The sequence below is a fragment of the Microtus oregoni genome, unplaced genomic scaffold (genome assembly GCF_018167655.1).
Source record: "Microtus oregoni isolate MIOR12 unplaced genomic scaffold, Mior012 000044F_ref0000062, whole genome shotgun sequence".
Lineage (NCBI taxonomy): Eukaryota > Metazoa > Chordata > Mammalia > Rodentia > Cricetidae > Microtus > Microtus oregoni.
The window spans coordinates 12,365,528-12,392,018 of record NW_024543218.1 but is presented as its reverse complement, the minus strand read 5'-3'; the positions used below and the strand labels follow the sequence as shown (position 1 = coordinate 12,392,018).

General features: G+C 37.0%; 1 protein-coding gene across 1 annotated transcript in view; it reads right to left on the bottom strand.

Annotated features, from left to right (window-relative positions):
• Positions 1-229: 229 nt before the first annotated feature.
• LOC121434762 (semaphorin-3D) overlaps positions 230-26,491 on the bottom strand; it is a 162,884-nt gene continuing 136,622 nt past the window's right edge. The window contains exons 12-18 of the mRNA XM_041633724.1: positions 23,169-23,391; positions 21,457-21,545; positions 19,877-19,918; positions 16,477-16,634; positions 13,904-13,968; positions 9,756-9,895; positions 230-683 (exon numbers count right to left, since the gene is read on the bottom strand). Of these exons, the coding sequence (XP_041489658.1) occupies positions 258-683; positions 9,756-9,895; positions 13,904-13,968; positions 16,477-16,634; positions 19,877-19,918; positions 21,457-21,545; positions 23,169-23,391 (1,143 nt within the window). The 3' untranslated portion in view covers positions 230-257. The remainder of the gene's footprint in view (positions 684-9,755; positions 9,896-13,903; positions 13,969-16,476; positions 16,635-19,876; positions 19,919-21,456; positions 21,546-23,168; positions 23,392-26,491) is intronic.

Here is a 26,491-nt window from a genome sequence, read left to right as displayed (position 1 = left end):
CTTCTATATATGACTTAAAATTCAAATATAAAACATTTACAAATGTAAGGCTCCAAATTTGAGGACAATGCTTGACTTTGCTGATAAAAAGTTTTGTTCTCAGAAAACTAGTCCAGATGAATTCCTATCTACCACAGAGTCTCATTAAGATGAAACTCCATAGAAGGCATGCATGGATTGGCAATGAGGGATGTACAAAACAGAAGACAGCATTTTTCAGTCCGGAAAATAATTTTCTCTTTAAATTAAATAGAGAACTATGTAGCCATGGCTCTGTGGAGCTCCTCCAGGTCTCTGTGATGTCTTCGGTTTCGTTTCTTCTTTATTTCCTGCATGTGCTTCCATTTCGGGCCGCCCTTGTTGCGTTGTCTCCGCTTCTCCCTGTACCACATCTGTTCGCAGTACTGATCCAGGCTGAAGTTTGGGCTGCTAAGGATTTGGATGTAGTCTTTGTATCTCAACCGTGACTCAGCCAATAGATCCTTGACCTGCCCCTCCTGGTGTTCTGCCCTTTGGGTATTTTCCATCTGTTCATTCTCAATGACATTTAAAGTCAGCTTCACTACGGTGTGGACAAAAGTGTGTTCTTGTGCTTTGCAGTAATACATCCCAGAGTCCTTCTTCTGCAGGCTTCGGATCAGTAGCCCATAGTCCGTTTTGATGATCCTTTCATCGGGTTTCAACTGCAGGTTGGGAAAAAAAAATGTAGGTAATAAATTAGAAACAGAGAGCCACAAGCAAATGAAAACAGACCACGTAGTTTTACTTAGATGAACCTAAAAGATATATTCTTCAACTTTCTGTCATCAAACATTGTCAGCTGTAGCTGAAGATTGTTTAAAAAAAAATAGCAAAAATAGTAGCCCCCAAGCCATACCCTGAATTCTGTATGTTTGTATGTTATCACATTCAAATGAACTTTGAGATACTGTTCATTTTTCTCTCCAGTGTAGAAATCAGAATGAAATGTGCTTGGAAACAATGAAGCGGAAGTGGTGCTATCAAATAACCTGTCCAGATATTCCAGATGGAAGTCAGTGCCTAAGCTCACAAACAGTTTCAAGGGAGACTTACAGAGTCCCTGTTAACTAGAAGAACTCAGAGTGTTTACCACCTATGGTAGAGAGGAGAACAATGTATTAGCTCTGCCTTCTACATATCACCATATAAATGATCTGCAGAGTCTGCGAGAATGAGAACCTGAATTGCAAAAACATGCCTAAGGCTTTGGGCTGTCACTGAGCAGGCCTGTACTGAGAGAGCTAGCCTCATTTAAAGCTAATTTCCCGATCATCATTGACTTGTTTAAGTGGTACTTTGGGGTGGTGTATTTGTGGAAATTATCACCATAGTTTGGAATACTCTGTCTAGCACAGTAATGTGATTTAAAGTGTGAGAAAGCACAATGAATAAAACAAACCTCCCCTGAAATGTGAAGCTCAACTTTTTGAAGGGGTGATAGTGAGAGACAATTCAAATGTTAAGCTTGCCTGCCTCGCAAAGGGTGGGAATAATGAACTATCTTCAATGTAGCAGGGGGATGTTCATCAACACAAGGGCCTTGTTGAAATACGGTGTATTGTTGGGTGGCTAGGCATGAGGTAGAACAACAACAATAACAACAACAACAACAACAACAACAACAACAACAACAACAACAACAAAGAGACCTGGAAGATTTCCCAGCTCACACATCTGTCCCGGAACTGCAGACTTTTGGCTGATGGCAACGAAAGAGACATAAAGACAGCTAAATTAAATTTATTCACAGTGGGTGGACTATACTTCGCATTCTTATGTGAAAAGTATGTAGGAGGAAAAAAAAACCTCTCTTATTCTGGAAATATGAGAAAAGGGAAAGAAACATCTTTGGCTACCAGCCCAGTCAACTAACAAGTATATGGCAAATCACCCTGGGTGCCAGAGAAGAGCAGCTGGCTGAAAACCAGTTGAGGCCAAAGGCAGGTCACAGCTCAGATTCGTGGTTAATGAGGCTGAATCAGGTCTGCCTTGCACTGTACTGAGCCTGCACCATCCAGGCTTTTGCTCGGTTACCTGGCTGTGTCCTTTCCCTGGACCTTTTGGCGAGCTGGATGTGTTTTCTTTTCCCGCTAGATACAATCACAAAGCCACAGCATCTTAAACTGCTATTTTAATACAAACTAACTAACCTCAAATTAATTTCCATTTTCAAACCATAGAAGCCTCCTGCCCAAAATAAATGTGTATATATGTTCGTAGACTTCTAAAGGGAAGCTGAACAGCAACAGCTGTCTCATATTTAACACAGAACATATTTGCCTTCCTTTTAAATACTTTTATTATAATTGTTTAAAAATAAAAATACAGCTTAGATCTCAAAAGGCTGGCTCAGTATATTTGAATGCTGGTTTCTCATCTGATCGTTCCTACTTCGATTAACTTATCTTCCCCAGTGTTCTCCCGCCAGTCAGTTCCTGGACAGCACATGGTGAGTTTGGAAGTAAAAAGCGTTATAGCTGCCATGATGGAGGAAAAGTTTAATTTCTGCAGTTTCTGTAGTTCTCATCACTGAAAGTGCCCTGAGGCCATCAGCATGAAACTGCAATTGTCGTTCATCTCTCCACATCACAGACCTCTCTTCAGTCTGTGTCTGATGTCGCTTAGGCTACACTCAATGTGACCATTAGACACCATCACAGTTTTGCTGGGTGCTGTCTCTTGTTTTCTTTAATCTTCCAGAAGGAGGAAATTATGACTGTAGCTTCAAGAGCACTGGATAACACCCCAGTGCTGCTGCGTCCTTCTCTTTCTGTATGCTATTTAGGAAGCTTTTTCCTGAGACTGACTGAGATCCCTGCCCCCTTTTCATGTTAGCTCAATCCTATAGGACTTTTCACTTCATAGACACCTGGGATTCCATTACTAGGGGAAGATCCTTCACCTTTCTTACCATCTATGGAATACTAAATGTTCTTTCGATTTTTTACCAATTGTTATAAAATGTGCTTTATTTTATGTTTTTGTTTTTGTTTTTGAGCTAGATGGATTTATCCAAAGTCTATCAGGTTGCTTAATGAATTTTTGTTTCTTTTCCAAAATTTCCAAATAAAGCTTACTGCAGTGGAATCATTAGTAGAAGAGATTTCTATTTCATACATTTGAGAAAATTCTTACAATTTATGGATAAAAATCTGTGATGCAGAAGTTAAGTAGTAGATTGGCTTTCACTGCTTTCCATTATTTCTCTATAATGCTTTCTTTCTCTGCTGGGACAGGACACATACTCAGCCTGTGACCCGGAGAGAAAAGGCATCACAAACAGCTGAGAAAATTGAGCCTCTCTTAAAGAGATCATTTCTGGCCACTGATGCACAAATTCATGGAATTTTCTCCAGTCTAGAAGTGCTAAGCACAAGTGACCCTAATGCGAAGAACCCAAACCATTCTTCTATTGGAGACAGCTATCCATTTGCCTAATGTGAGCAAGGATTATATGCTTGCTGTTGTTACCTAAAGCTTCTTAGTGAAAGACAATTCATTTCAAATGAGAAGAACAAAGACACAGTGAAGGTCATTTAGATACTAAATAGCAGGTGAAGATGAGAGGTGCTCCATTCTTTATTAAGAGCAGCTGGAAGGTCTAATGCATTCCTGGTGTCTTGGAAGAAATTACAACTTCAGGAATATTCTTTTCTCCAGAAAACATTGCCAGAGGGGAACTGGTATCAAATAAGGAAGAAAACCCTCATCATTAAAAGTATGAAAACCTATAAGCCTGTTTTAAAAAAAAAATGTGTTTGTATTTAAGAAAAAAAACACTAAATACTTTTCTAATTTAATATTGTAGAAAGCAAAAAATACTGTAAGAAAAAATATATGCATATTTTTAGGTTTTTCCAATTATGCTTCTAAATGCTACATAGTAAAACATTTATTAAAATAACAGAAAACCAATAATCATCTTAGGCAAAAAGCAAAAGAAAAATATTACTAAAATAACTGTTTTTTTCGTTAAAGAAATGAAATTTATACCTAACTGTTAGAATAACTTTTTATCTTTAAAAAATATAAACATAAAAATATAAGGTATAGGTATAAATTAATGTGGGAAATCATTGGTGCCTTATTATAGAAGAAGTTCCTAAGCAGAAGAGTTAGGAAATTGTGTACTTAGAAATAAGTAGATTTACCTTATTCAAATATAACACTTTCGTAGAAAAGTTAGAACTATTAGAAACAAAAGATATATAATTAAGTTAATTAGAATGTGTTACTGTTAAATTATTGATTTCTGTAATGTAGAGATGACTTGAGAAAAGCTTTTTTTTTCCTTTTGGTTTTTTTGAGACAGGGTTTCTCTGTAGCTTTGGAGCCTTTCCTGGAATTAGCTGTTGTAGACGAGGTTGGCCTCGAACTCACAAAGATCTGCCTGCCTCTGCCTCCCAAGTGCTGGGATTAAAGGTGTACACCACCACCTGGCGAGGAAAGTATTTTTAAGTGAATCTGCTAACAACTTCCCAAATGATGGACCCCCTAAGATATGTTACTGAGATAATTAATGGAGGCACAGAGCTAAGAAACTTGAGAACATTTGCTCACACCTCTTATTATTGAAGGATGTAAATGTTAACACGTGTGTGTGTGTTTTCCAGATTGCTGAAAGCTTCTTAGATCTTATGTATAGTAGCTTTTTTCTGTGAGGTGCACATACCTCAAAATGGTGGCACTGATGGATAATCAAACAGTATAATGGCCAATGTCTCCAAGTTTTATTTTACTTTTCAGTAATTTGTCCGAGCTAAATAGAAAAATAAATATCTAGATATAAAGGCAACCTTTTTTTATTACTAGAAAACATGATTTAAAGAGCGTCTATTTATTCCTGTGGATTCTGTGTGGATGAAAGAGAGACAATGGTCTGATGTTTATTTACAGGAGGAAGCAGGGAAAGTACTCCCAGGGTGGTGATGAGTACCGAAACTGAATAAACCCAAAATATCACTCATGCTTATCTGCACTAAGTGGTATCATGATTCTCTCTGTGTTGTTACAAGTTTAAAAGCATTTATTTGCTTTCATAACAAAAACAAAATGAAAGGGAAACAGAGCGCTACAGATGGAAAAGGCAGACGCTGGAAGATGCTTTAGAAACGTTCAGCTCCATCAAGAAAAAACAGTATGGCAAATGGCATGAAGGATCACTTTTTTTCTTCATTAAAGTTATCCCCAAAGTTCAACAGAAGCTCGGGACTGCCAATTACCGTGCTAGCTGCAGCATAAACACCATCAGTTTCAACCAGCCTTATAAGAGAGTCAGCAGGCAACCTCCCCCAAAGCACCCAGCTGCTAAGTGGCTTGGTGAGGAAATGGGCTCCTCCTGGCACCGAATAACCTGGTGACAGCATCTGTAGCCCAGGAGGCCATGATCCATCCCCTGGGCTTTTTATGAGCAGAGGAAGGATTGCAAGTGGCGACCTTATGAGCGAGGACCAGAAGACATCCTGCAGGGCAACATGCTTCAAGTGCAGCCAGGATATTGCCCTGTTCCTCAACTCAGGAAGCAGCACTGCGGGTCCTGGACAATGGGAAACCACCCATTTGTGAAGACAGATGAAAATACCAGTTGAAACATTGCAGGGAACATACTTTCCAACAGAATGCAATAAATACATTATTTCTGCTCCATTGAAATTCATGGAGCATGGTACCATCGTGATATGTGATATAGTGCTGTTAGGTACATTAAAACAACGCATAGGAATCTCAGAAAAATGAAGAACATAAGTACACCATAGGCAAATGCGGCTATCTACAGCTGCAGGAATACCTCCAGCAGTACCACACTTTCAAGCTAAAGGTCAGATGGATTTGCTATGCAGGACAAATACCTCTCTAATTAGAGCTAATAGAAAGAAAAATCAAACCCCAGTAGCTATAAAATCTAAAAGTAGCTTCAATTCATTCATAATTAAAATATGTAAATGTAACTAAATTAAATCTGCACCTTAAAATGCCAACAGTATTCAATATTTCTTTAATAAAGAAAGAGGACTTTACTTTGAAGTAGAATAATTATTATGATATCAGATAATAGTTCAATATAGATTACAAAAACAGATATGATAATAATGTGGGATTCCTCTCTGTATGCTTTGAATATGTTTTATCACCATTGGTTAATAAAGAAAATGAGTTTGGCCAATGGCTTAACAGAACAAAGCCAGGCAGAAAATATGAACAGAGATGTAGAAAGGGAGTAGGTGGAGTTGAGGAGACACATGTAGCTGTCAAAGAAGACAGACGCCCTTCCCAGATCTGGAGAGGACAATAATCAACTTTATATGGAAAAACAAAAAAACCCAGGAGAGCCAAAACAATCTTATACAATAAAGGATCATCTGGAGGCGTTACCATCCCTGACTTCAAACTCTATTACAGAGCTACAGTAATGAAAACAGCTTGGTATTGGCATAAAAACAGAGAAGTCGACCAATGGAATCGAATAGAAGAAGCTGACATTAACCCACAAACATATGAACACCTGATTTTCGATAAAGGAGCTAAAAGTATACAATGGAATAAAGAGAGCATCTTCAACAAATTGTGCTGGCAAAACAGGATGGCAACCTGTAGAAGAATGAAAATAGATCCATATCTATCGCCATGCACAAAACTCAAGTCCAAATGGATTAAAGACCTCAATATCAGTCTGAACACACTGAACCTGATAGAAGAGAAAGTGGGAAGTACTCTACAACACATGGGCACAGGAGACCACTTCTTACGTATAACCCCAGCAGCACAGACATTAAGGGCCTCATTGAATAAATGGGACCTCCTGAGACTGAGAAGCTTCTGTAAAGCAAAGGACACTGTCACTAAGACAAAAAGGCAACCCACTGACTGGGAGAAGATCTTCACCAACCCCGCAACTGACAAAGGTCTGATCTCCAAAATATATAAAGAACTCAAGAAACTAGACCGTACAAATCTAATCAACCCAATTATAAAATGGGGCATTGAGCTGAACAGAGAATTCTCAACAGAAGAAGTTCAAATGGCCAAAAGACACTTAAGGTCATGCTCAACTTCCTTAGCGATCAGGGAAATGCAAATCAAGACAACTTTAAGATACCATCTTACAGCTGTCAGAATAGCTAAAATCAAAAACACCAATGATAGCCTTTGATGGAGAGGCTGTGGAGAAAGGGGTACACTCATCCATTGCTGGTGGGAATGCAATCTTGTGCAACCACTTTGGAAATCAGTGTTTCGGTTTCTCAGGAAATTCGGGATCAACTTACCCCTGGACCCAGCAGTACCACTCTTGGGAATATACCCAAGAGTGGCCTTATCATACAACAAAAGTATATGCTCCACTATGTTCATAGCAGCATTGTTTGTAATAGCCAGAACCTGGAAACAACCTAGATGCCCTTCAATGGAAGAATGGATGAAGAAAGTATGGAATATATACATATTAGAGTACTACTCAGCAGTAAAAAACAAGGACTTCTTGAATTTTGCATACAAATGGATGGAAATAGAAAACACTATCCTGAGTGAGGTAAGCCAGACCCAAAAAGAGGAACATGGTTCCTGCTTCATGAAAGAGTCTGCTAGACATATTGTAAGATACAGATGAAAGTGACTGATGAACACCCAATATAGGTGAAACTGTCTTTGAAATTTTCTGATTCATGGAAAAGTCTGCTAGATACCATGGGCCTGTAGGCTGAAGATGGATACCCCAAGGTTACAGAAGAACTTTGGGTTACTGTCCAGACAGCAAGATGTCTCTTTTAATTTTAGAGTTTTAGAAGGTGCTCACAAGTACTTCCTGTTTACTTAGGTAATATTGTGTCCATTTGGAGTCTTTGATGAAATTGAAGAAAGATAGTTACAAATATAAAAGATATATTAGATATAAAACATTTGACTCACAAAGATAGGAGAGATGATAGAGTATTTTCCTTAATTTGCCAGATGTAAATATACTAAATATTGTAACTATAATTCTTGTTAATAACTTTTGTTGTATGTAATCTTGCTATATTATAGTTAAAACCTTCCTTTTTAAATTAGACAAAAGGGGAGGTAATGTATGATTCCCTCTGTATGCTGTGAATACGTTTTATTGCCATTGATTAATAAAGCTGCTTTTGGCCAATGGTAAAGCCAAGCAGAAAGTCTGAACAGAGAGTAGAAAGAGATAAGGATATGCCATGTAGCTGCCAAAGGTGATAGATGCCCCGGAACCTTTAGTAGTAGGCCACAGTCTTGTGGTGATAAACAGATTAATATAAATGGGTTAATTTAAGATGTAAGAGTTAGTTCATAAAAAGCCTGAGCTAATATGTCAAGCATTGTTGTAATTAATATAGTTTCTGTGTAATTATTTGGGTCTTGGGCAGCTGGGAACAAATGAGCAGCCTTTGCCTACAGGATGGACTTAAATAAATATTGAGTGTGTATATTCCCTGCCTATGTTAGAATTTATGTCTAATGATATCAAGTTTTGTTGATATGTGATATTGTAGAGAATAGAGTCAACAGATATCCTCAAATTTTGAGTTTCATATATTTACACATTAAACTTAAGTCAACACAGAGAAAAATGGTCTTTATTCTTTTATTTTTTCTGTTAATTTTCTTAACACTGACTTGTGATTGCGATATGTTATGAATATTTTATGTCACAGAATAATCTTATCCACTGGGACCTCAGGAGCATCTTTGAACTCTAAAAACATCTATTCTGAATTCTGCATTCAATCTTCCACTCATCACAGTGTCTTTTGTGTAATATAAGAATTGTAAATCCTAATAAAATATTATTAGATTCTTTAATAATATTATTTATTCATATATGTATGGGTCTGAGTGTACGCTAGGGCACAGAGGTCAGAGTAGGCATTAAATCCCCTGGAATTGTAGTTACAGGTAATTATTAACCACCCAATGTGGGTACAGATTCAGTAATCTGGGCCCTTCGGAAGAGCTGCCAATTTTTTTAACCATTGAATCATCTCTTAAGCCCTGTTACTGGGTTCTTTTTGTTCTTATTAATAAATATAACAACAATCAATTCTACAATATAGCTTTTATTTCACAATGCTTCCAATATTAATCTAAGATTTCTAAGACTGCCTAAAATAACCTCATTCAATTCTGTAACATATATGACTTATCTATGTCGTAAAATGTTCATAACATATCTCAGTCTCAAGTCAAGTGTTAAGAAAATTAACAAAATAAAATAAATAAAATAAAACAATTAATTTTTTCTCCTTGACTTAAGATTTATTATGTAAATAAATAAAACTGAAAATCTATACATTTCCAAATTATGTAATTTTTATCCACTTTCATCTTATGATATGATTTAATAGAAATTGGTATTTCTGGAAATATTTCATTTTGTGACCTAGACTAAACTCAATAGTAGCTGAAATTTAGTGACGTTACAATGGTTATGAAAAGATTGTGTTCTCATCTTAATCAGAAATTGTCTTGAAATTCCTTAAAAAATAAAAATATGAAAAAAATCAGGTGAATATTTTTAAAATATGTATCCGTGCTACATGGGCACTGAATTGGCTTGTTCATATTCCCAAACAATTGCAACCACTGTTGTTGGTGAGTCTAAACTCTGACCTGTCCTTTCATCAAACAGCGGGGAGAGTGCTCTGTGACACTCAGTGTTGTGCAACTTTCATAAGGAATAGCTGACTTCAGTTTGAAAGCAGAATCCTTGCTGCTGACGGGCTTACCTCCTCACGATGCTCCTCTCCTGACCGCTGGATGTACCACTTAACAGAGGCTTGCTGAGATTTTGGTATACATTCCAGAAAGGTTGAATTAAATTCAATTCCAAAAATCACCTTTTCATCAGCTGTTTCATGACTAATGCCTAGAAAGCAAACATAGCATTGGAGATTAACCTTGACCTGATTTTAAAAGCAATGGGAAAATAGACTGATTCAGAACAGATGTCACCACGGAAGAACCATACACATTATTAAAGAGAATGGAAATTCATACTATAATACTGTTATCGAGAATCAGATACTATCCAACAAAGGGATGTTTAAACTACACCTCTATCATAATTTTAGTCTTTAATTGCCAAATTACAATTATTTTAAAGATGTAAAAATTTGAAATATGTAACAACTGATATTATATCTCTTCATTAAAATCTTTTTATGTCTTTCAATGTTGTTCATTCTGGAAGAACAATTTAGTTTTTATTCATTTAAATAATTTAATTTTTTTTTCATTTTTATTTTTCTGTATAGGTATTTTGCTTGCCTATATGCATGCATGCATACAATCCCCACAGAGACCAAAGAAGGTGGCAGATAGCCCAGGGCTGGAATTACAGGTGGTTGTTAGCTGCTAAGTGAGTGCTGGGAAATTGTCTCAGAATTTATCTAGAAGAGAAACCAGTGCTTTGTACTATTAAGCCATCCCTTCAACTCCAGCAATTTAGTTTGAGAAAACACAGACAGACAGATAGACACACACACACATACACACACACACACACACGCACAGACACACAGAGGGAGAGAGAGAGAGAGAGAGAGAGAGAGAGAGAGAGAGAGAGAGAGAGAGATTCTACTTAAATTGGTACACAGAGTTGACCAGGTAATATTTTTAAAATTTGATATCTGCGATCAGGAAAGTAAGTAGAATCGTCTAGGCTTGATGAAATTGTGTGACAAGAGCAAGGTCAGTGGTCTGCTCTAGAATGGAGACCTTGTCTATATTGCCTGCCATTTTGGTTTTGTAGACACTCTATTAGGTACTTAGTACAAGTCATTTAATGAGATGCTAAGAAGTAGTTTCTCAGATATTTTACTAATTCAGCTGCACTATCTAAAATACATTATATCCAGAGTATTAAAAGGCTATGCCCCTTTTGGATATAAAATTTGTGCTCAAATTAATCAGTAAAAATGATATCTGCACAGATTGACTCAAATAATCACTTTCCGTAAAATATTCCATTCTACAGATGAACAATTTAGTGTTTTAGGTATCAGCACATGACTAAAGTTATGGAACCAGGAGGACCTAAGGCAGAACATACAAAACAAGTAACATAAATACTAGAGAGAAAGCAGGAAAGTCTTCAGCTAGGATGGCTGAGAAGGTGTCTCTGAGGAATCTCTGTATCAGAATAAAATCCCACAGTGTGAAAATGCAGCTGTGTGAGCTCCTGAAGCAACTATTCACTGCAAGTTGCAACAAGACAAGTAGACCCAAGGAAGGACATGATTGATCCCTTTCAGCATGTGAAAGTCTACCGGTGGATGAACAGTGAAGCCATAGATGAGGAAAGTTTACAAGTCGACTGGGAAGAGACAGCCAAACAGGATCCGATAGGTCAGGCTGGAAGCTGTAATTCCCACTAATTATATAAGAAGATGGGAAGATGTTTCTAGGATGGCAGCACCATATCTGACTGGAGTTTTTTCAAAGAAATTATTCAGGATATCGGTTGGTAATAGACTCACAAGGGGAACTACGGCAGCAGGGAGACTTGTAAAGAGTCTACTGGTGAAGAACCACAGCTTCGTTGTCACTGGTGGCAATAAGAAGTGGAGTTTGGCCACAGAGACAGAAAGATTATCAAGAGGTCGGTGACAGACCATGAAAGAAAGAGAGGCACCAGGAAGATGCCTAGGAGCTTTTCACCTCAGTTCAGTGAATGCCGTCATTATTTAGTATGATGAAGTGGTCAAAAAACCATGGAAACAAGAAGTCTTTCTCAGTCACTCATTGTAGACACTAAATGGGCATTCAAGTGTAGTTTTTGAGTAGGACTGTAGGCACTCATGTCTAACATACAGGACAAGAAAGTTAACTATGAATTTGAGAGTTGAGAAGACTATTGCTACAGTACGGGAAAAGACAAACAAATGTGTGATGAAAAAAATGAGTTGGGATGCTACTAAATTCTAAGTGTGTGAGAAAATGCAGGAGGTTCTACAAGGTAAGTGGTTGACCCGAAAGATACAATGTCACAGCAGTGCAAGTGTGCAGAATACTATCTGAGGCTTGATTTGTTGTTTCTGATGATTTTCTGATATAAATCAGCTACCATTATTGACTTCACTTAACAAGGATGAGGAGTAAGCTCACAAAACTTCCTAACTGGTAAGAATCCCTTTAGAGAATGAAGTGACTCAAAGAAAAAAGAATTGTAGATTATATATAAAAATCAAAAATGAAAATTGTCTATTGGATTTGAAATGGAAGAACTTGCAGGGGACCTCAACAAGAAGGGGATGGGCAAGATGGTGATTTAAAGAGATCTTGTGCAATGGTTTATAGAAGGAAAGGGGTGTGGGGAAGGGAAGGAGATTACTGTGAGTGACTCAGGGAACAATGTATTTTGTTCATTTCCTTTATGCCACCTGTCATCATTTGACATAGAACTTATTTTTCCTGTTTTCCATTTGTCCTTTCCTTAACAAACAGGTGAATATAAAGTCTAGGAATACATGGATAGTGTTCTGGTCATTCACACATCCTCAGTTCTCAAAACTGCCCCTGGTGTATCTTTTCATTTGTTGTGTCAAGGACTGAATTCATAGCATGCAATGAAGTTCACTAAAGTGAACAATGAACATAACAGTGAGTCACTTTCACATTAGAATAAAAAGGTTTCCCCACCCTATTCTATACCACAACTTTCTACGCAGAAGGATGAACTTATAAGTTAAAAACACTACTGTGAAAAAAAAAACACTACTGTGTTTCACAATCAAGAAATGATTTCTGGCCCACCAGTTACAAACTATGAAGAGTTAGGTCATTTTTGGTCAGTTACAAAAAATATGAAGAAAGAGTGTGTCTTCCTTTCCCTATCCAAGTAGTGGTGTGTGTGTGTGTGTGTGTGTGTGTGTGTGTGTGTGTGAGAGAGAGAGAGAGAGAGAGAGAGAGAGAGAGAGAGAGAGAAAGATCTCAACACTCAGGAGGCAGATAGGAGGGTCTCTGTGAGTTAAAGTTCAGCCTGGTTTACAGAAGAAATCAAGCTTCAGGGCAGTATGCCAAAATACATAGAGACCCTGTCTCCAAAGAACAAAACAAAACAAAAAAATATGCATGTATATGTTTGGGGATGGGAAAATCAGAAGACAATAAATAAAACCTCACAGCTATAGTTTTTAGAGTTAATTTTTTCCATATTCAAACACAATCACCAAACCTCCTTTCCAGCATCCTACCTCTTCCCTACTCAGATTTTTAAGATCATCTATTCTGAGGATTGTTTCTTCTGAACAACATAGCCTTTAGCGAACTCTCCATTTACTATATTTCTGTATTACTAATTGTACCCTATGACATCTCCTCCAAAGGGCATAAGCACTCTAAGGAATTCCTTTGTCTCGCAGTACACACAGATCAATTAAGGACATGTGCAACTTACTCAATGAGCATTTACTGCTTGAAGGTATGCAAGAGTAAGTGAATGAAAATAAAGTTCAGACCACCTAAAACTTAGTTCTAATAAGCACTAAGTTCTTTTTTTTATCAGACCTTCCTGGGAGGTCTTCATGTTTCCTCAGGATTCTCAAATGTTTGGGGCTAAACCCTGTTTTGCCTCTAACAGAATCCTCCAACTTTAAAAGGATGGATAAGGCACTAAAGAAGAAACACGTTGTGGCTCAGGAATTTAAAAGACATATGAAACAAATCATGATTTAACAAAGGGTTATTCACTTAGGCAACTAGACAGGGAACTCGTTTATAAAACTCCTGTTGCTTTTCTAGAACATAAGCATTATACAAAATAAGATAGTCATATGTATGGTTGTTTAGATTCATATAGAATTTTTTAAAAGGCTCAGGAAGAGAAGGATTATCATTTTAAGTGGTAAGAAATGTGCATCAAGCCCATACTTACTGTCTTCTATGTCCCAGCACTGAGTGATTGGGTCCCCATATTTTACATCCTGGCGTCTAGCTCGCCTATGGAAAGAAAATTAAGCTAATTAAATCTTCAAGTATAATTGGAATATAGAAAGGCTGTGTCTCATGCTAACACTAACTGAGACGAACTGTACTTGACTTACTGTGCAACCTAAATACAGGTCAGGGTTCCCATCAATCAAACATTAATTTAAATTCTTGTGGTAGAAAAGTCCCAACACAACAAATCCTGTTGTGCATTAAGATGATCAGAATTTCATTTAACTACTGCTCTTTTTCCCTAGCTTCACAAGTTACTCAATAGAACAGGCTGAACATGACTAAGATCCAGGTTTATGCACAAGACACAGAAAAAACTCTTCTTCCCCTCCTGCCTGCCAAAATCATAATATACAAAAGTCTTCCAGTGAGTAGGAAAATGCATATAAACAAAAAATTTAATTGTGTCGTTCATTACACACTTTATTCAATAAATTAGGGTCAGCCAGAAACAGAACTACAAGTTCAGTATGGCATGCATGCATATTTGTTATTATTGTCAATAAATAAGTAGCTATCCTGGTAATTATGAAAATAATACAAGAAATTTTGCATCATATTATATGTTTCCCTTAAATTAATACCTATTTAAGAGGAAATGACACATGTCTACTTAATCTAAGTATATCTTACTCCTTAATATAGTTTCACTGTCTTTGTCTATTTTTAAATTTCTAAACAGAAAGTATTTCAATATGCACATAAAAACATTAAAGTTATACATATTAACATTCTACTAGATAATATTTTTATACATAGATATAACTGTGAGATGTTACAATTGGGTTAAATGTATTTATCTCTTTGGATACTGCTTTGAAATAAAAATCTTCAAAATTCCTTCTGGTTTCTTTGAACTTTGCAGTCCAGTGTTATTATCTATACTCCGCATTATGACACAACACACCAGGATTTCTTACTCCTATCTAACATTATTGCTAAATCCTCTAGATCCCTTCTTCCCTGCTACGCTCTGGGGTCCATGTTGTCACTTCAGAGATCAGAGACACAGCAGTAAACTTTCTCAGATGCTTGGAGTGCTCCCCAGGGGCACAGCTGACCAGATGACAACCTTGGAAAAGAGTCATCCATTGTACACATCTGTAGCCTCTGATGGACATTATGTTAGGTGAGGGAGCACATCACAGTGGCATGTCTGTGAGATCAGAGATGCAGTCTTGGGAAACACAGGAAGAAAAAAATTATGATGCTGTAAGGAACATAAGGTCATGAATGTTTTTAAATCTTGGCTTCTTCAGGAACAGGATCAATTAATCAAAGAGAACATTTATTGCCAAGTAATGAACACTCTACTTTTCAGCTTCTAGAAAAGAAATCCCCAAACACTCATTAAGATGACTCTATTCTGGGCAGACAAGTTTTAACAAACTGTTGGCAACTCTTAACTCCGAATAATCATATTTACCCACTTATGCTCAATGTGTGGACTTAAAAGAATATAAACTGTGTCCCGGCTTTAACGAATATGTGCTGATGTACAAAAGACCTACAATTGTGGAGTCCTAATGTTTAGAATCGGACAGATTAGTGAAATATTTAACCTAAAATAAATGTAATACGTGATAGTGAAACTAATACATGTTCTTCACTTAGAGCACTAAAGACGCCCAAAGTGCCAAGATAGCTTAAAAATGAATGGAACCGAAAGCATGTTATAATTTCATAACAGTTTTATCTAGGACATATACTTTGAATAACACCTTAGCAAATAATATTACTACCATGTACATACAAAAATATGACATATGATGGTAAAATATCCATCTAACATGAGTATGATAGGCCGGCATTCATATTTTTTTCTAATGTTTTTCTCTTAAAAATAGTGTCAAAACGTGTATCTCATAACTCTGGATAACTTGTACTTGTGTGTGTAGAATAATGCAATGGTTGGGCTTTCCTGGATATAGTCGAGTATTCATAAAATAAAAAGCTACCAATGTCAAGGCAAGAGTTTATTGCTGAAGCTGATCTGAGTGACAGAAATTGACAAATTATAGCTATTAGAGTAAAAATAAAATTGCATCAAATCACTAGATGTACTGTGGTCTTTGTCCGCACTTCTGCAAACATGAGTACTTAGAACAACTTGCAAAATAATGGATGTGAATATGTGCATCTTTAGAAGTCCGAGAGAAGGAATGTAATAAAACTAGTTAACAAGAACAATTCTGAGAAGTAAACAGGATATCACTATATAGCTCAGGCTATTCTGGAACTCACAGTAATTCTCCTGCCTCAGTCTCCTGTGTTGTGCAAATGCAGGCATGAACCACTATGGTTGGTTGTTAAAAATGCTATATATAATTTATCAGATTTTTTTTAAATTCCATATTTCACAATTTCAGAACATCTGTTCAGTCTTCCAACTTTAATATAAAGTGACTGAATATTTTAATTGTAATAATTCTTCCACAGGCCAAGTTTACTATTTGCCTTTAACTGAAACTATGAGAGAAATCATGTGGGAGGGAGGAGCATCCTGACCTTTTGGAAGTGGGTGCGTATCTTGAGCAAGCATTTCCATCCCAAGCACAGTAGGGGTCTCTGGCAAGACAGCAGTCTGCGCAGGCTTTCCCATAAGTGTCGCATCTGTGCAAGGAGAGCTGAACCAATCCATCCCAGGAACCAACGTACAACTGTTGCTGCAAACCAAGCAGAAGTGAATCAGCGCCATTGCTCACATTAGTCTTGAGAATCTCCCTTTTCTAAGTAGCATACAATAGCTCTAAACCCATTTGTAAGTGTCCTGTTATCTGTAAACGCTGATGCACAATTGTGAGGAAGGATAAAGCAAGCAAACTTTGCCTACCCCTAGCCAGACTGTGATTTGAAGATTTCAATATGAAATCAATAACTATTGTGGAATATTAGTTTAAGATGTGTTACATTCGTTTATGCTGTGGAATATTTGTTTAATGATGCAAAGATGTGCTGCATTCTTTTATGTTACATTTGTTTAACTGTGAAGTTGTCCTGCTTTGGCTTCCGAAAATACCTGATTGGTCTAATAAAGAGTTGAATGGCCTATAGCTACGCAGGATAGAGAAAGGATGGGCAGGGCTGGCGTGCAGGGAGAATAAATAAGGAGATAAAATGGGAAAGAGAGAGGAGGAGGAGTGAGAAAAGGAGAAGAGGATGATGCCAGGGCTAGCCACCCAGCCACAGAGCAGCACAGCCAGCCATGGAGTAAGAAGTAAAGAAACATATATAGATAGGATAAAGAAAGGTAAAAATCTCAGAGGCAAAATGTAGCTAAAGAGAAAAGAGATAATTTAATTTAGGAAAGCTGACTAGAAACAAGGCAAGCTAAGGCTGGGCATTCATAAAAAGAATAATTCTTGGGGCATTTATTTGGGAGGTGGGTGTTGGGCCCCTAAGATCAAACAAACAAAATAACAACAACAACAACAACAACAAAAAAGCTCCAACTACTAAAAAGCTACCAACAACTACAGACAATATTTTAGAAGGCTGACACAGGCTAGGCAATAATTTAAGCTAATAAGCTGCTAGACTATGGAATTAAGACATCATTTCTTTCTCAGTAGTAGAAGTTGTACTTTGGTAGATGCAAATAGGCATAGATATTACAAGCAAAATTGATGGCATGCCTCTGCCATGGCTCTCAACAGGAGAATTGTCTAAAGGAGACCCCTGACACTAGTTTCTTTAAGATGAACTGATCCCTGATAAAATACAGGTTACAATTGGTGATTAAATGTTTGGTGTCTACATCATAAGGTATACTTAAACAATGCTATATCATAAAGCAAAGGCAGCAGGATACTGGAAACAGCAAATAAATTACACTTGGAAAGTTAGTTCTGAGATTCATGCAGTACTCCCCATATACATCCATCTGAGCGTCTGCAGCAGAGGAGATGAAGACAGAGGCATAGTGTCAGTGATAAGTCTCAGCCTATGATTCTCAAGAACTTAAAACTCTAGTGGACCATTCTCAGCTTTGAAATAAGGAGAAACCTCACAGAAAAGACTATAGCATAAAAGGCATAGAGGTTACCAACTTATGGGAATCTATTGCCTGTTAAATTCTGTTAAGACCTCCTTGTCATTAAACACAAAGCATTCTGTTATCTTTTTTTCCACAATTCTCTGAAATGCTTATGGCAAATGGCTACACTTTCCTCAGCACTCTCATCATCTTTACTAACTTCTTTTCCATCCATGAAGCTCGAACCTTTTTCAGCCTCTTACCTCTGCTGTGGCCTTTGTTTTGCTCTGAATCATCATTTGCATAAATTGTTTGCAAGGTTCCAACTAGTTTTCTAATGCCAGCTTTCCTCATAACCCCCACCTCTGCAGAGGACCCACTTCCTTTTCCACAGACAGATCTTTCTAAAAAGATGGTCTTCTTCTGACATTCTCTCGCTTAAAAACCATAAGAGCTTTTGTTCTTAAGCTGTTAAACATCATGGGGGACAGGTAGAGCCTGACAGCTCACGCTTCCTTCTCCAGAGTCATCTCTAATTTCCTTTCACCTTAAGTACGTATGTTTTGGATCAACTTTTATACACGCTTAATAGAAACAGGTGTAGACCTTCATTTTCACATTCTTATTTGCTCATTATATCTAGTGAACTGTATCATTCATTTCTCAGTCTGTCTCTTTCTTCTCCTCCCAACCCCTGGTCTTCCTGGCTCACTTTCAAGTTACTTTCTGTCCTTTGTCTTTGTGGTATATGCTTCAGTTATTATTCTTTGTTGTCGGTGTGCATCCCCATGTCAGCTCTGTCCAGCTAATCTCCTGTTTAGCGCTACAGCCCTCATTCTTTTCTGTGTCTTCAATGCACAATAGCAGAGATTCAAGTACTAAAAGTTATTGAATGTGTAATTCAATGAAAAGAACTCAGAAGCAAACCCATTTAGACTTTCCTCTAATGGAACTACTAAGCTTAAATGTAGCAATGCCCTACTGTGGAACCTATATTAATAAATGAGTGTCTTAAATCCTGAGGGTTTTTGTAGTGTAGGAATAGAATGGTAAGACTAAATCTAGTCAATGTAGATTATACTATAACTGAAAATCATATTATATATATTTATGATTACTAAAATTGACCATTAACACTTACATCACTTTGCTTAAAATGTTGGCATATTGCATTCTGTTTAAACTTACAGCAGGAAGGGGATATCCGACCATGGTAGAAGAGGGAAAGTGCTTGTCTAGTATTTACAATGACCTAGTGTCAATACTTAGCACTGAAAAAAAGGAATCCAGCTTTTTCTCATGCCTGTCAATAAACACAGTACTTAGGAGGTAGTGTCTGAATTAGATTATAAGATCCTGTTGCCCCCTGCACAAAGTACAAATTAACTTTCTTAATAAGTGTAAAGCCCTAGGTTTGATTCCAAGTATTACTAAGCAAGTAGAATTAAATAAACATTAAACTCATAACAAGCAAGAGAGTTTTCTAGTTGAGAAAATTGGTTCTGAGAGTTTGCTATTGAGTAAAGTGTTGAAGGTTGATTCTTCTGTGATGTGTACCTTGGTTCATATTTGAAATTCTAGGTTCCCTAATTAAAAAACCCCTTTCAAGCCTTGTGATTGGAATCTTAAATATGTGTCTTATGATGTGAGCAGAAATACAATTTCAGGAGAACAGACACACACTCATTTTTTTCAGAGGCAAAGAGAGCAACAATATTTACTATTCCATTAATATTTTTCTCTCCATTCTTTCAAGGCAAGGCTGAAATAGTGACTTCTGATCAATCAGAGGAGAAACAGACAAGCTTTAACTTTCTGCATTATTAATAACTTAACTTCCAGTCTCCAATTTCAATAGACTCAGCAAATGAACTTTGATTCAGGGAACTTTTGACATTTGAAGTTAATTGATAAACAGAAATTACAAAGTACCTGCTTCAGAGACAACTCCATGTTCAAGATGGCTGTTGGGTACTGCAAACAGAAGCAAAATGTCAGTAAATACATTTAGAGCTTTATATTAGTCAGTAGGCTGCTTTATGTCAAACTTGGCTGTCCAGACTCTCAATGAGAGGAGAACATGACCTTACTACTTGCCGGTTTCTTGCAGTATGTATTCATTCTACCTTACTAGACACGAGGAAAATGCTTGAAGTATCTTATCAGAGAGAACCTAGCCAACTGTATGAGGAAATGCTGGGTTGAAATGCCTCCTAGTTATTAACAAGTTTTCACTGTGTTCTAAACCTGCGTATCTTCAGGTTGGCATATAATTCACATGAGTGTTGATAAGAAGATCTCCATGATTATTTATTGCTCCATTTTGATGTTACTTGTATCAAAGATTCAAAACTTGTTTAGGTAGCAGAGTTTGCAAAGCTAAAGTTCTGCTGCTGCTGAAAACAGTTCTTATGTGACTTCTCAGGCGACATTATTTGCGGCTTCATGATAAATTAAAAAATATAGACAGACAGACAGACAGACAAAAACATAGATGGATGGGAGGATAAGAGGAAGAGGAGGAGAAGAACAACTTTGATCACGAAGCTAACAGTCAATTCTTGCCTTTAAGATCCATTGGGGAAGATTTATTATCTTACAATTATGTGTCTGTTCATGATAGAAATTCCCTGAACCTCTGTTCATTCACCCTTATGTTTGACATCCACTTTTCCCTTAGGAGCCACCCAGGATTTTGTTTTGGAAGAGGCCAGATAGCAGGTCTTGTTCTTGTTAACTTCTTGACCACTATTATCATCAGAATGTAAACAGGATCCTGGAAACCTCAGCATGATAATTAACTTTAGCCCTTCACAGAGGAGGACTCTCTCTTTCCAGGCAATGGATGTTTACATGGAAACAGTTTTTGATAAACTTCTTTAAGAAAACAAAAACATAAAAGAACATATTTCTAAGAAATATAACATTATTTCTAATGCCTTATTTTTCATGAAATAATTCTAAGTACCACAGAGTAGCTACAAGGAATTCCGGTCACACTACAATGTATTTATTGTTAAAAGAATAATTTAAAACAAAGAACTCTTCCTCCAGGCCTCCTAATTCCCTTCAAGAGGCAAGAGGATTGTGGCAAGAGTAACTTGCTATCATTGAATTTTTTTTCCAGTACAGCAAATCAGGACTTTTATACATGATTCATAAACCTTTCCAGTTCTCTCAAATTCATTTGGGGAAAAGTTGCAAAGTTCATACAGTAGAAAAGCATCTGGGTAATAGGAGATCCCAGGCTTTGACTCAATGTGGCCACTTGACTGACTATATGCTTGGAGAATGCAGTAAGAAGACGCAACCAAGCAGCTTCTTTCTGTCAGTGGCATTTAGCAGCAGAAGTGAGTGCCTTTCACACTTGCTTATGTCCTGTTCGAATGCTTGGCCAGAGAAACAGTGGAAGTACATTTCAGTGACTTCTCCAAGGAAAAAGAGAGAGAAAAGACAAAGTGTGTGTCACTGCGCAGTCTCAGCCTCTGTCCTGAGCCCTGAGCCCTTCTCACCTTGAACACCTGAAGCTCCTCCAGGACTACCTCTTCCATGTTCCACTTCTCCTTGGAAATGCTGACAACTTTGAGGACTGTTCCAATGTCTGAAAAAAGACACGGACTCCTAACACCACTGTTTAGCTTTCAATATTGAGTTGAATGAATATGTCTAGAAATCTTAAAATTTTCCTTCTCATTTGCCCAAATAAAGCCGTGGGAAATGAAGCCGGCTGTGAATGTCGTTTCCCTTTTAGAGCAGATTCTTATAAATAGATTAAAAGTAAAATACATAGTATTTTCGTAACTGCATATTTATGACTAATTTATTATTATTTGAAATAACAAGTAAAATATATTTTATTTTTTAAATGTTAAACTTCTAAAAGAAAAATTACATAAACCTTTTTATTTTCTCTTCAGTCAGATTTACATAGTGATTATATCTGTTCAATTATAAACACTAAGAAAAAGATATATATAATTTTCTAAAATGCTAAAAAATGGACCAGAAGACATTGGAGACCATTTCATGGGGAAGCTTACTAATATTTCAAATACAATGTGCTTTCAGAATAATTGTTAATGAGATTAAAATTTAAAGTTGATTCAAGTTATTTTGACTCAAACTTAAAAGAAGCTATAACTTTAGTGAAATATAATAAAAATGATGTTTAGAAAAGGTATCTTAAATAATCATATAATGAATGAAATGTGTCTCTGTAGCATGCCAGTATAAAAAGATAATGTAACATTCACTACAAACATAAAAAGAGAGTTAGCATTTTGCAATTAATCTATTGAAAATATGTTTTTAAAATTCTGATCAGGGAGCTTGAAAATAGAGACCTATAGTAATTGCAGAATGTGTAGAAAGTGCCAAGATTATTTAATTTTCAAAAAGTGACTCTAAGATGTTCAAAACTGCTAAATACATTTTTATAATACATAATATACTTTTGAAGTCCCCTTATTTTTCTCAGGAAAGGTTAGGTAGTACCATCTAGTGGCTGAGTGCTCTTTATGGTACTGAATTGCTAAGAACCTATGAATGAGCTTTGGATGACCAGTGCAAATTAAATTTAGCTCATGAGAATTAATAACGTACTAATCAAAGTTCTGACCCTTAAATAGTCATCTCGGCAGTCTCGGAAATGGAGCATCCCCTAGATTATCTGGGGTTTGCACTTGCCATCTGAAACATAATCAGGCTTGACAGCTGGTGACAAAGGCCCTAGCTATGCCATGATCTTTCTAAATAAGCTTAATTTCTGCAAAACCAGTGTAGTGCTTAGATGTTAAATGATTCTGTTTCACATCATTGAGAATTTGTTCTAATAAATACCAGCATTTAAAATTCACTAATTTCCTATTGCAAAAATGCTCAGTTCATTAGGTAGCATGTATATTACAATATCAAGTTCTGAGGGAACATGCTGTCTTTACTGCCACTAAAATGATGTTATTACATAATGTTTTTCTTAATTTTGAGAATCACCAAATAAGCAATAATACTTTGTGTGAAAATGTATGTATATAAAAATATACATATAAATGTATACATGTATTTGTGATCATCATTTGAATGCACAGGCTAAACAATTTTAGGAAACATTGTATTAACCGATCTTTACTTGATTTTGGCTGACAAATATTTTGGAAGTTTTTGTTTTCTTCATCCATGAGTGATCACTTCAATTTCTTTGACTGTAAGTGTGGTTTGAGGGTACCTGTTCCGAGAAACATGACATCATACTGTCCGTCTTCAGCAACAACGTGATCCACCACTATCTGGGTCAGTCTGTAGTCCACATTGATTCTCTTGAAGGTAGGTGCTCCTGCCACTGGGTACACCGACTTATACATCACCGGGTGACGCCTTATGAAGCTTACAACATCGTCAGGGAAGTCTCGGGTGGATTTAATCAGTGGATCATAGGTTTTGCTTGGACACTGAAAAGAAATGCATGCAGGAATAAGGCACCTGAGAGCTGCATGCCGTGGATCATAGCAAATAGATGAGCGAGTGGAGGACTCGCACCAAAAAGCAACAAATACAGTCTACCTCCAATGGACTGAAATCTGAGTCTCTTCATGTAAACATCCATGATTAGGGGACGTTACCTGAATTTTCTAAACTTTCCCCGATGTAATCTTACTTTCTGAAAGAGATTATGGTTTTGAACAGAAATTAATTTTTCTAATCGGCAATTATGACACATCCCTGTAGTTCCAGAACAGGGTCCGTGCAGGAGTATCCAGGCTCAGGGGCAGCCAAGACTAATGCAAATAGGTCAGCCCATCCTTTATGAGAAAATATCTCATGACCCAGCCCCCAATTTTCCAATGGTGGTACTAGAAACTTATATGGAAAAACTGTCATGAAAATTATCTATGAATTCAAGAATGTGATGGAAAACTTTATTTTTATATTTAAACAAAGTTAGGACTCCCTTCCGATTTAAGTACATTTATTAAAAAGTAGAAGGAACAAATCAACATGTCACAAAATTCGCTCCAGAAGAGCTTTAATGGTTTGAAATTACAGCTATACACTTCTGCACTGCAGCTGTGAAAATTAAACTCTGTCCCATCCTGCATGCTCTTCCCCTAAGCCTGGGCTCTGTGAATATATACCCCAGGCCACTTCCCACCTCTGCCTAAAACCGCTTCCTGGGAGCTCATATTGAAAAAAAGAATTAGCATAAACTGCCCTCTGGTGGTCAAACTTAATTTATATCAAGCACTTGATATAAATTCACTGAATTTGAAGTGCAGTTATCCAGACTAGGGAAGGAATGACATTACCATTTGAACATTTTACAAGGTATGTGTTTTTTCGTAGCAGGAATTTAATTTATGTTTCAAAAGCTGTATCCTAGAAAGTTGCCTTTAGTAGGAAAACATTATCACATTTTAAATCTTAATGGACAATTTTTTTTAAAAAAATAGAAACTATATTTAATCAATGCAAGTTTATAGAATAAAATGAAAGATATCAGAGAAAACACCCACTAAAGGTATTTTAGAATTATCAAAATAAAGTAAAACTAAAACGAAACAAAAATTGTAAAGTTTTATAAAAAAGATGACACAGAATAAAATTCCCACTGGTGAAAAGCATTTAAATTAGACATTAATTGTAATTGTACCTTTCTTCAAAGTCTCCTCCTTGACCAAGAGGGGCATTATTAGCTTATGATCATGAAGGAACTGATCATAAATAGCTTTTAACTCCAAATTTCATACCAATAAAATCATAATGACCCATTATGAAAGACAGTGTCTACCCAAGAAGTTGTACTAAACATTTAAAAGACCCGTTAATGATTTTCTAATTAATTTGAGAGTCTCTATCTTCTACAAAAGTTTTCATGTCTTCCACTAAGAAACTGATCCTTTGCTGATGTCTAGCCATTTGTCCCGGGTTCTCACGAAAGGGATATGTCCTGCATCGTCAGCCATTTGCATGCTGCCACTGAATGTCGGTCTGAAGATCAAAGTCTGTGTTTCCCTCACTGCCTTCTGCATTTCCCTTTCACCCAAGGAGAATCTGTCAACTGCACTGCGGAAGGAGCCCTTTATTAAGTAGACTGAGTCAGACTTCAAAAGGAGATAGGCACAGATAATACTAAGCTTTTTGCCGACTAGAGATGCACATTTGAGTTTTACTCGGTGGCTATTTCTGAAGGGTCTCATATCTCTTAACATCTTCAGTTCAATCTGATTGATTTATCGTTAAAAGCAAGATTTTGCCTGCATCGCATGTTGGAAAGAGCCCTTCAGCTTAACTTTGCATCTGTAGTTACACAGTAGCCACAGTTTCAAAGTACATAATTCACAAAAGAAGATGCCCAGCTGCTATGTAGGGAAAACATTAAAGAAAGTCACATAAAGGACAAACAAACAAATTGTAAAGAAATACCACATCTAAGAAAAGCCATATTTGGTTATTAATTTTCCTTTAAGGATTCCCACTGAAGCTGCATATCCTAGGTGTTACTGTGGGACATGCATATAATCTTTTAAATTCGCAACCATTGACATCATTCATCAAACTATCCCACCCCACAAAGCATCTTTAGTTGCTTCCTGTGCTTTCATGGCATGCATTTGCCGCCTATGAAAAACAGGAATTATGGTCGGTTACCCGATTTCTCTTTGCTCAGTTTAAACATCGAGAGAAGAAGAAGATTGAACAGAAAGCTCTCAGTCAGGCTTCAAAACGCCAAAACATTGCTGGATATGTGCCCGAATTGAAGAGAGAAGACAGTCCGCCTAGACAAACCCGGAGATGCTAGGGCACGGCCCTCAGCATCCCGCCCTGCTGTCTTGGCTGTGTCAGAGGGCTGCAGTTGGCTAGGTGTGTCCCTGTAATCATTGGCAGGTCTGGGTGGTTGTGTAGGGCTTTCGGGAGGGCAGCGGGAAGCGGTGGATAAGAAGAAAAGAAAAATGTTTTTTTGAGAGACCGTTGTTGTGGCAAGGCACCAGACAGCTGTGAAGTTTATCCGCTCATCACTGTCAGCTGCTTTCTGAGCTCTCCAGGTCCTGTTTTCTTCTTAAGGTAATCAGAGGAATGAGGAGCGTGAGGGAAGTCATAGCTCAAGGAGAGACCAAACCGGGGGAAATAAACAGGGCGATTTATGTGTGATAGGTAAAAGAAATACTTTTTTTTTTTTAGTTTGAAAATGCACATTTTGTAAGTAGAATTTTATCCCCCGATTATTCCTCTAAAGATCAGTCTGAAATAGATCTGTAAAGAAAAACCCTGTATTAGGAACTACAGATGGGGAGAGGCGATCTGATTAATATATAGCCGTTGGGGTGTAGTAACAAAAAAGACCCTTTATTAGTGATTGTGTGTGGGGGGGGTGGGGGAGATCTGCCTAATACATAGTCATTAAGGTGTAATAAACTATGCAAAAATTAATCCAAAGAACTTGAACTTTCTGAACCTTGCTCCCTGTCCATCAGATACCCTTTCCCTTACAGCAATTCCCATAAGAGAAAAACCAAAATATTATTGCATATAGTGGGTAGTTTGAAAATTGGG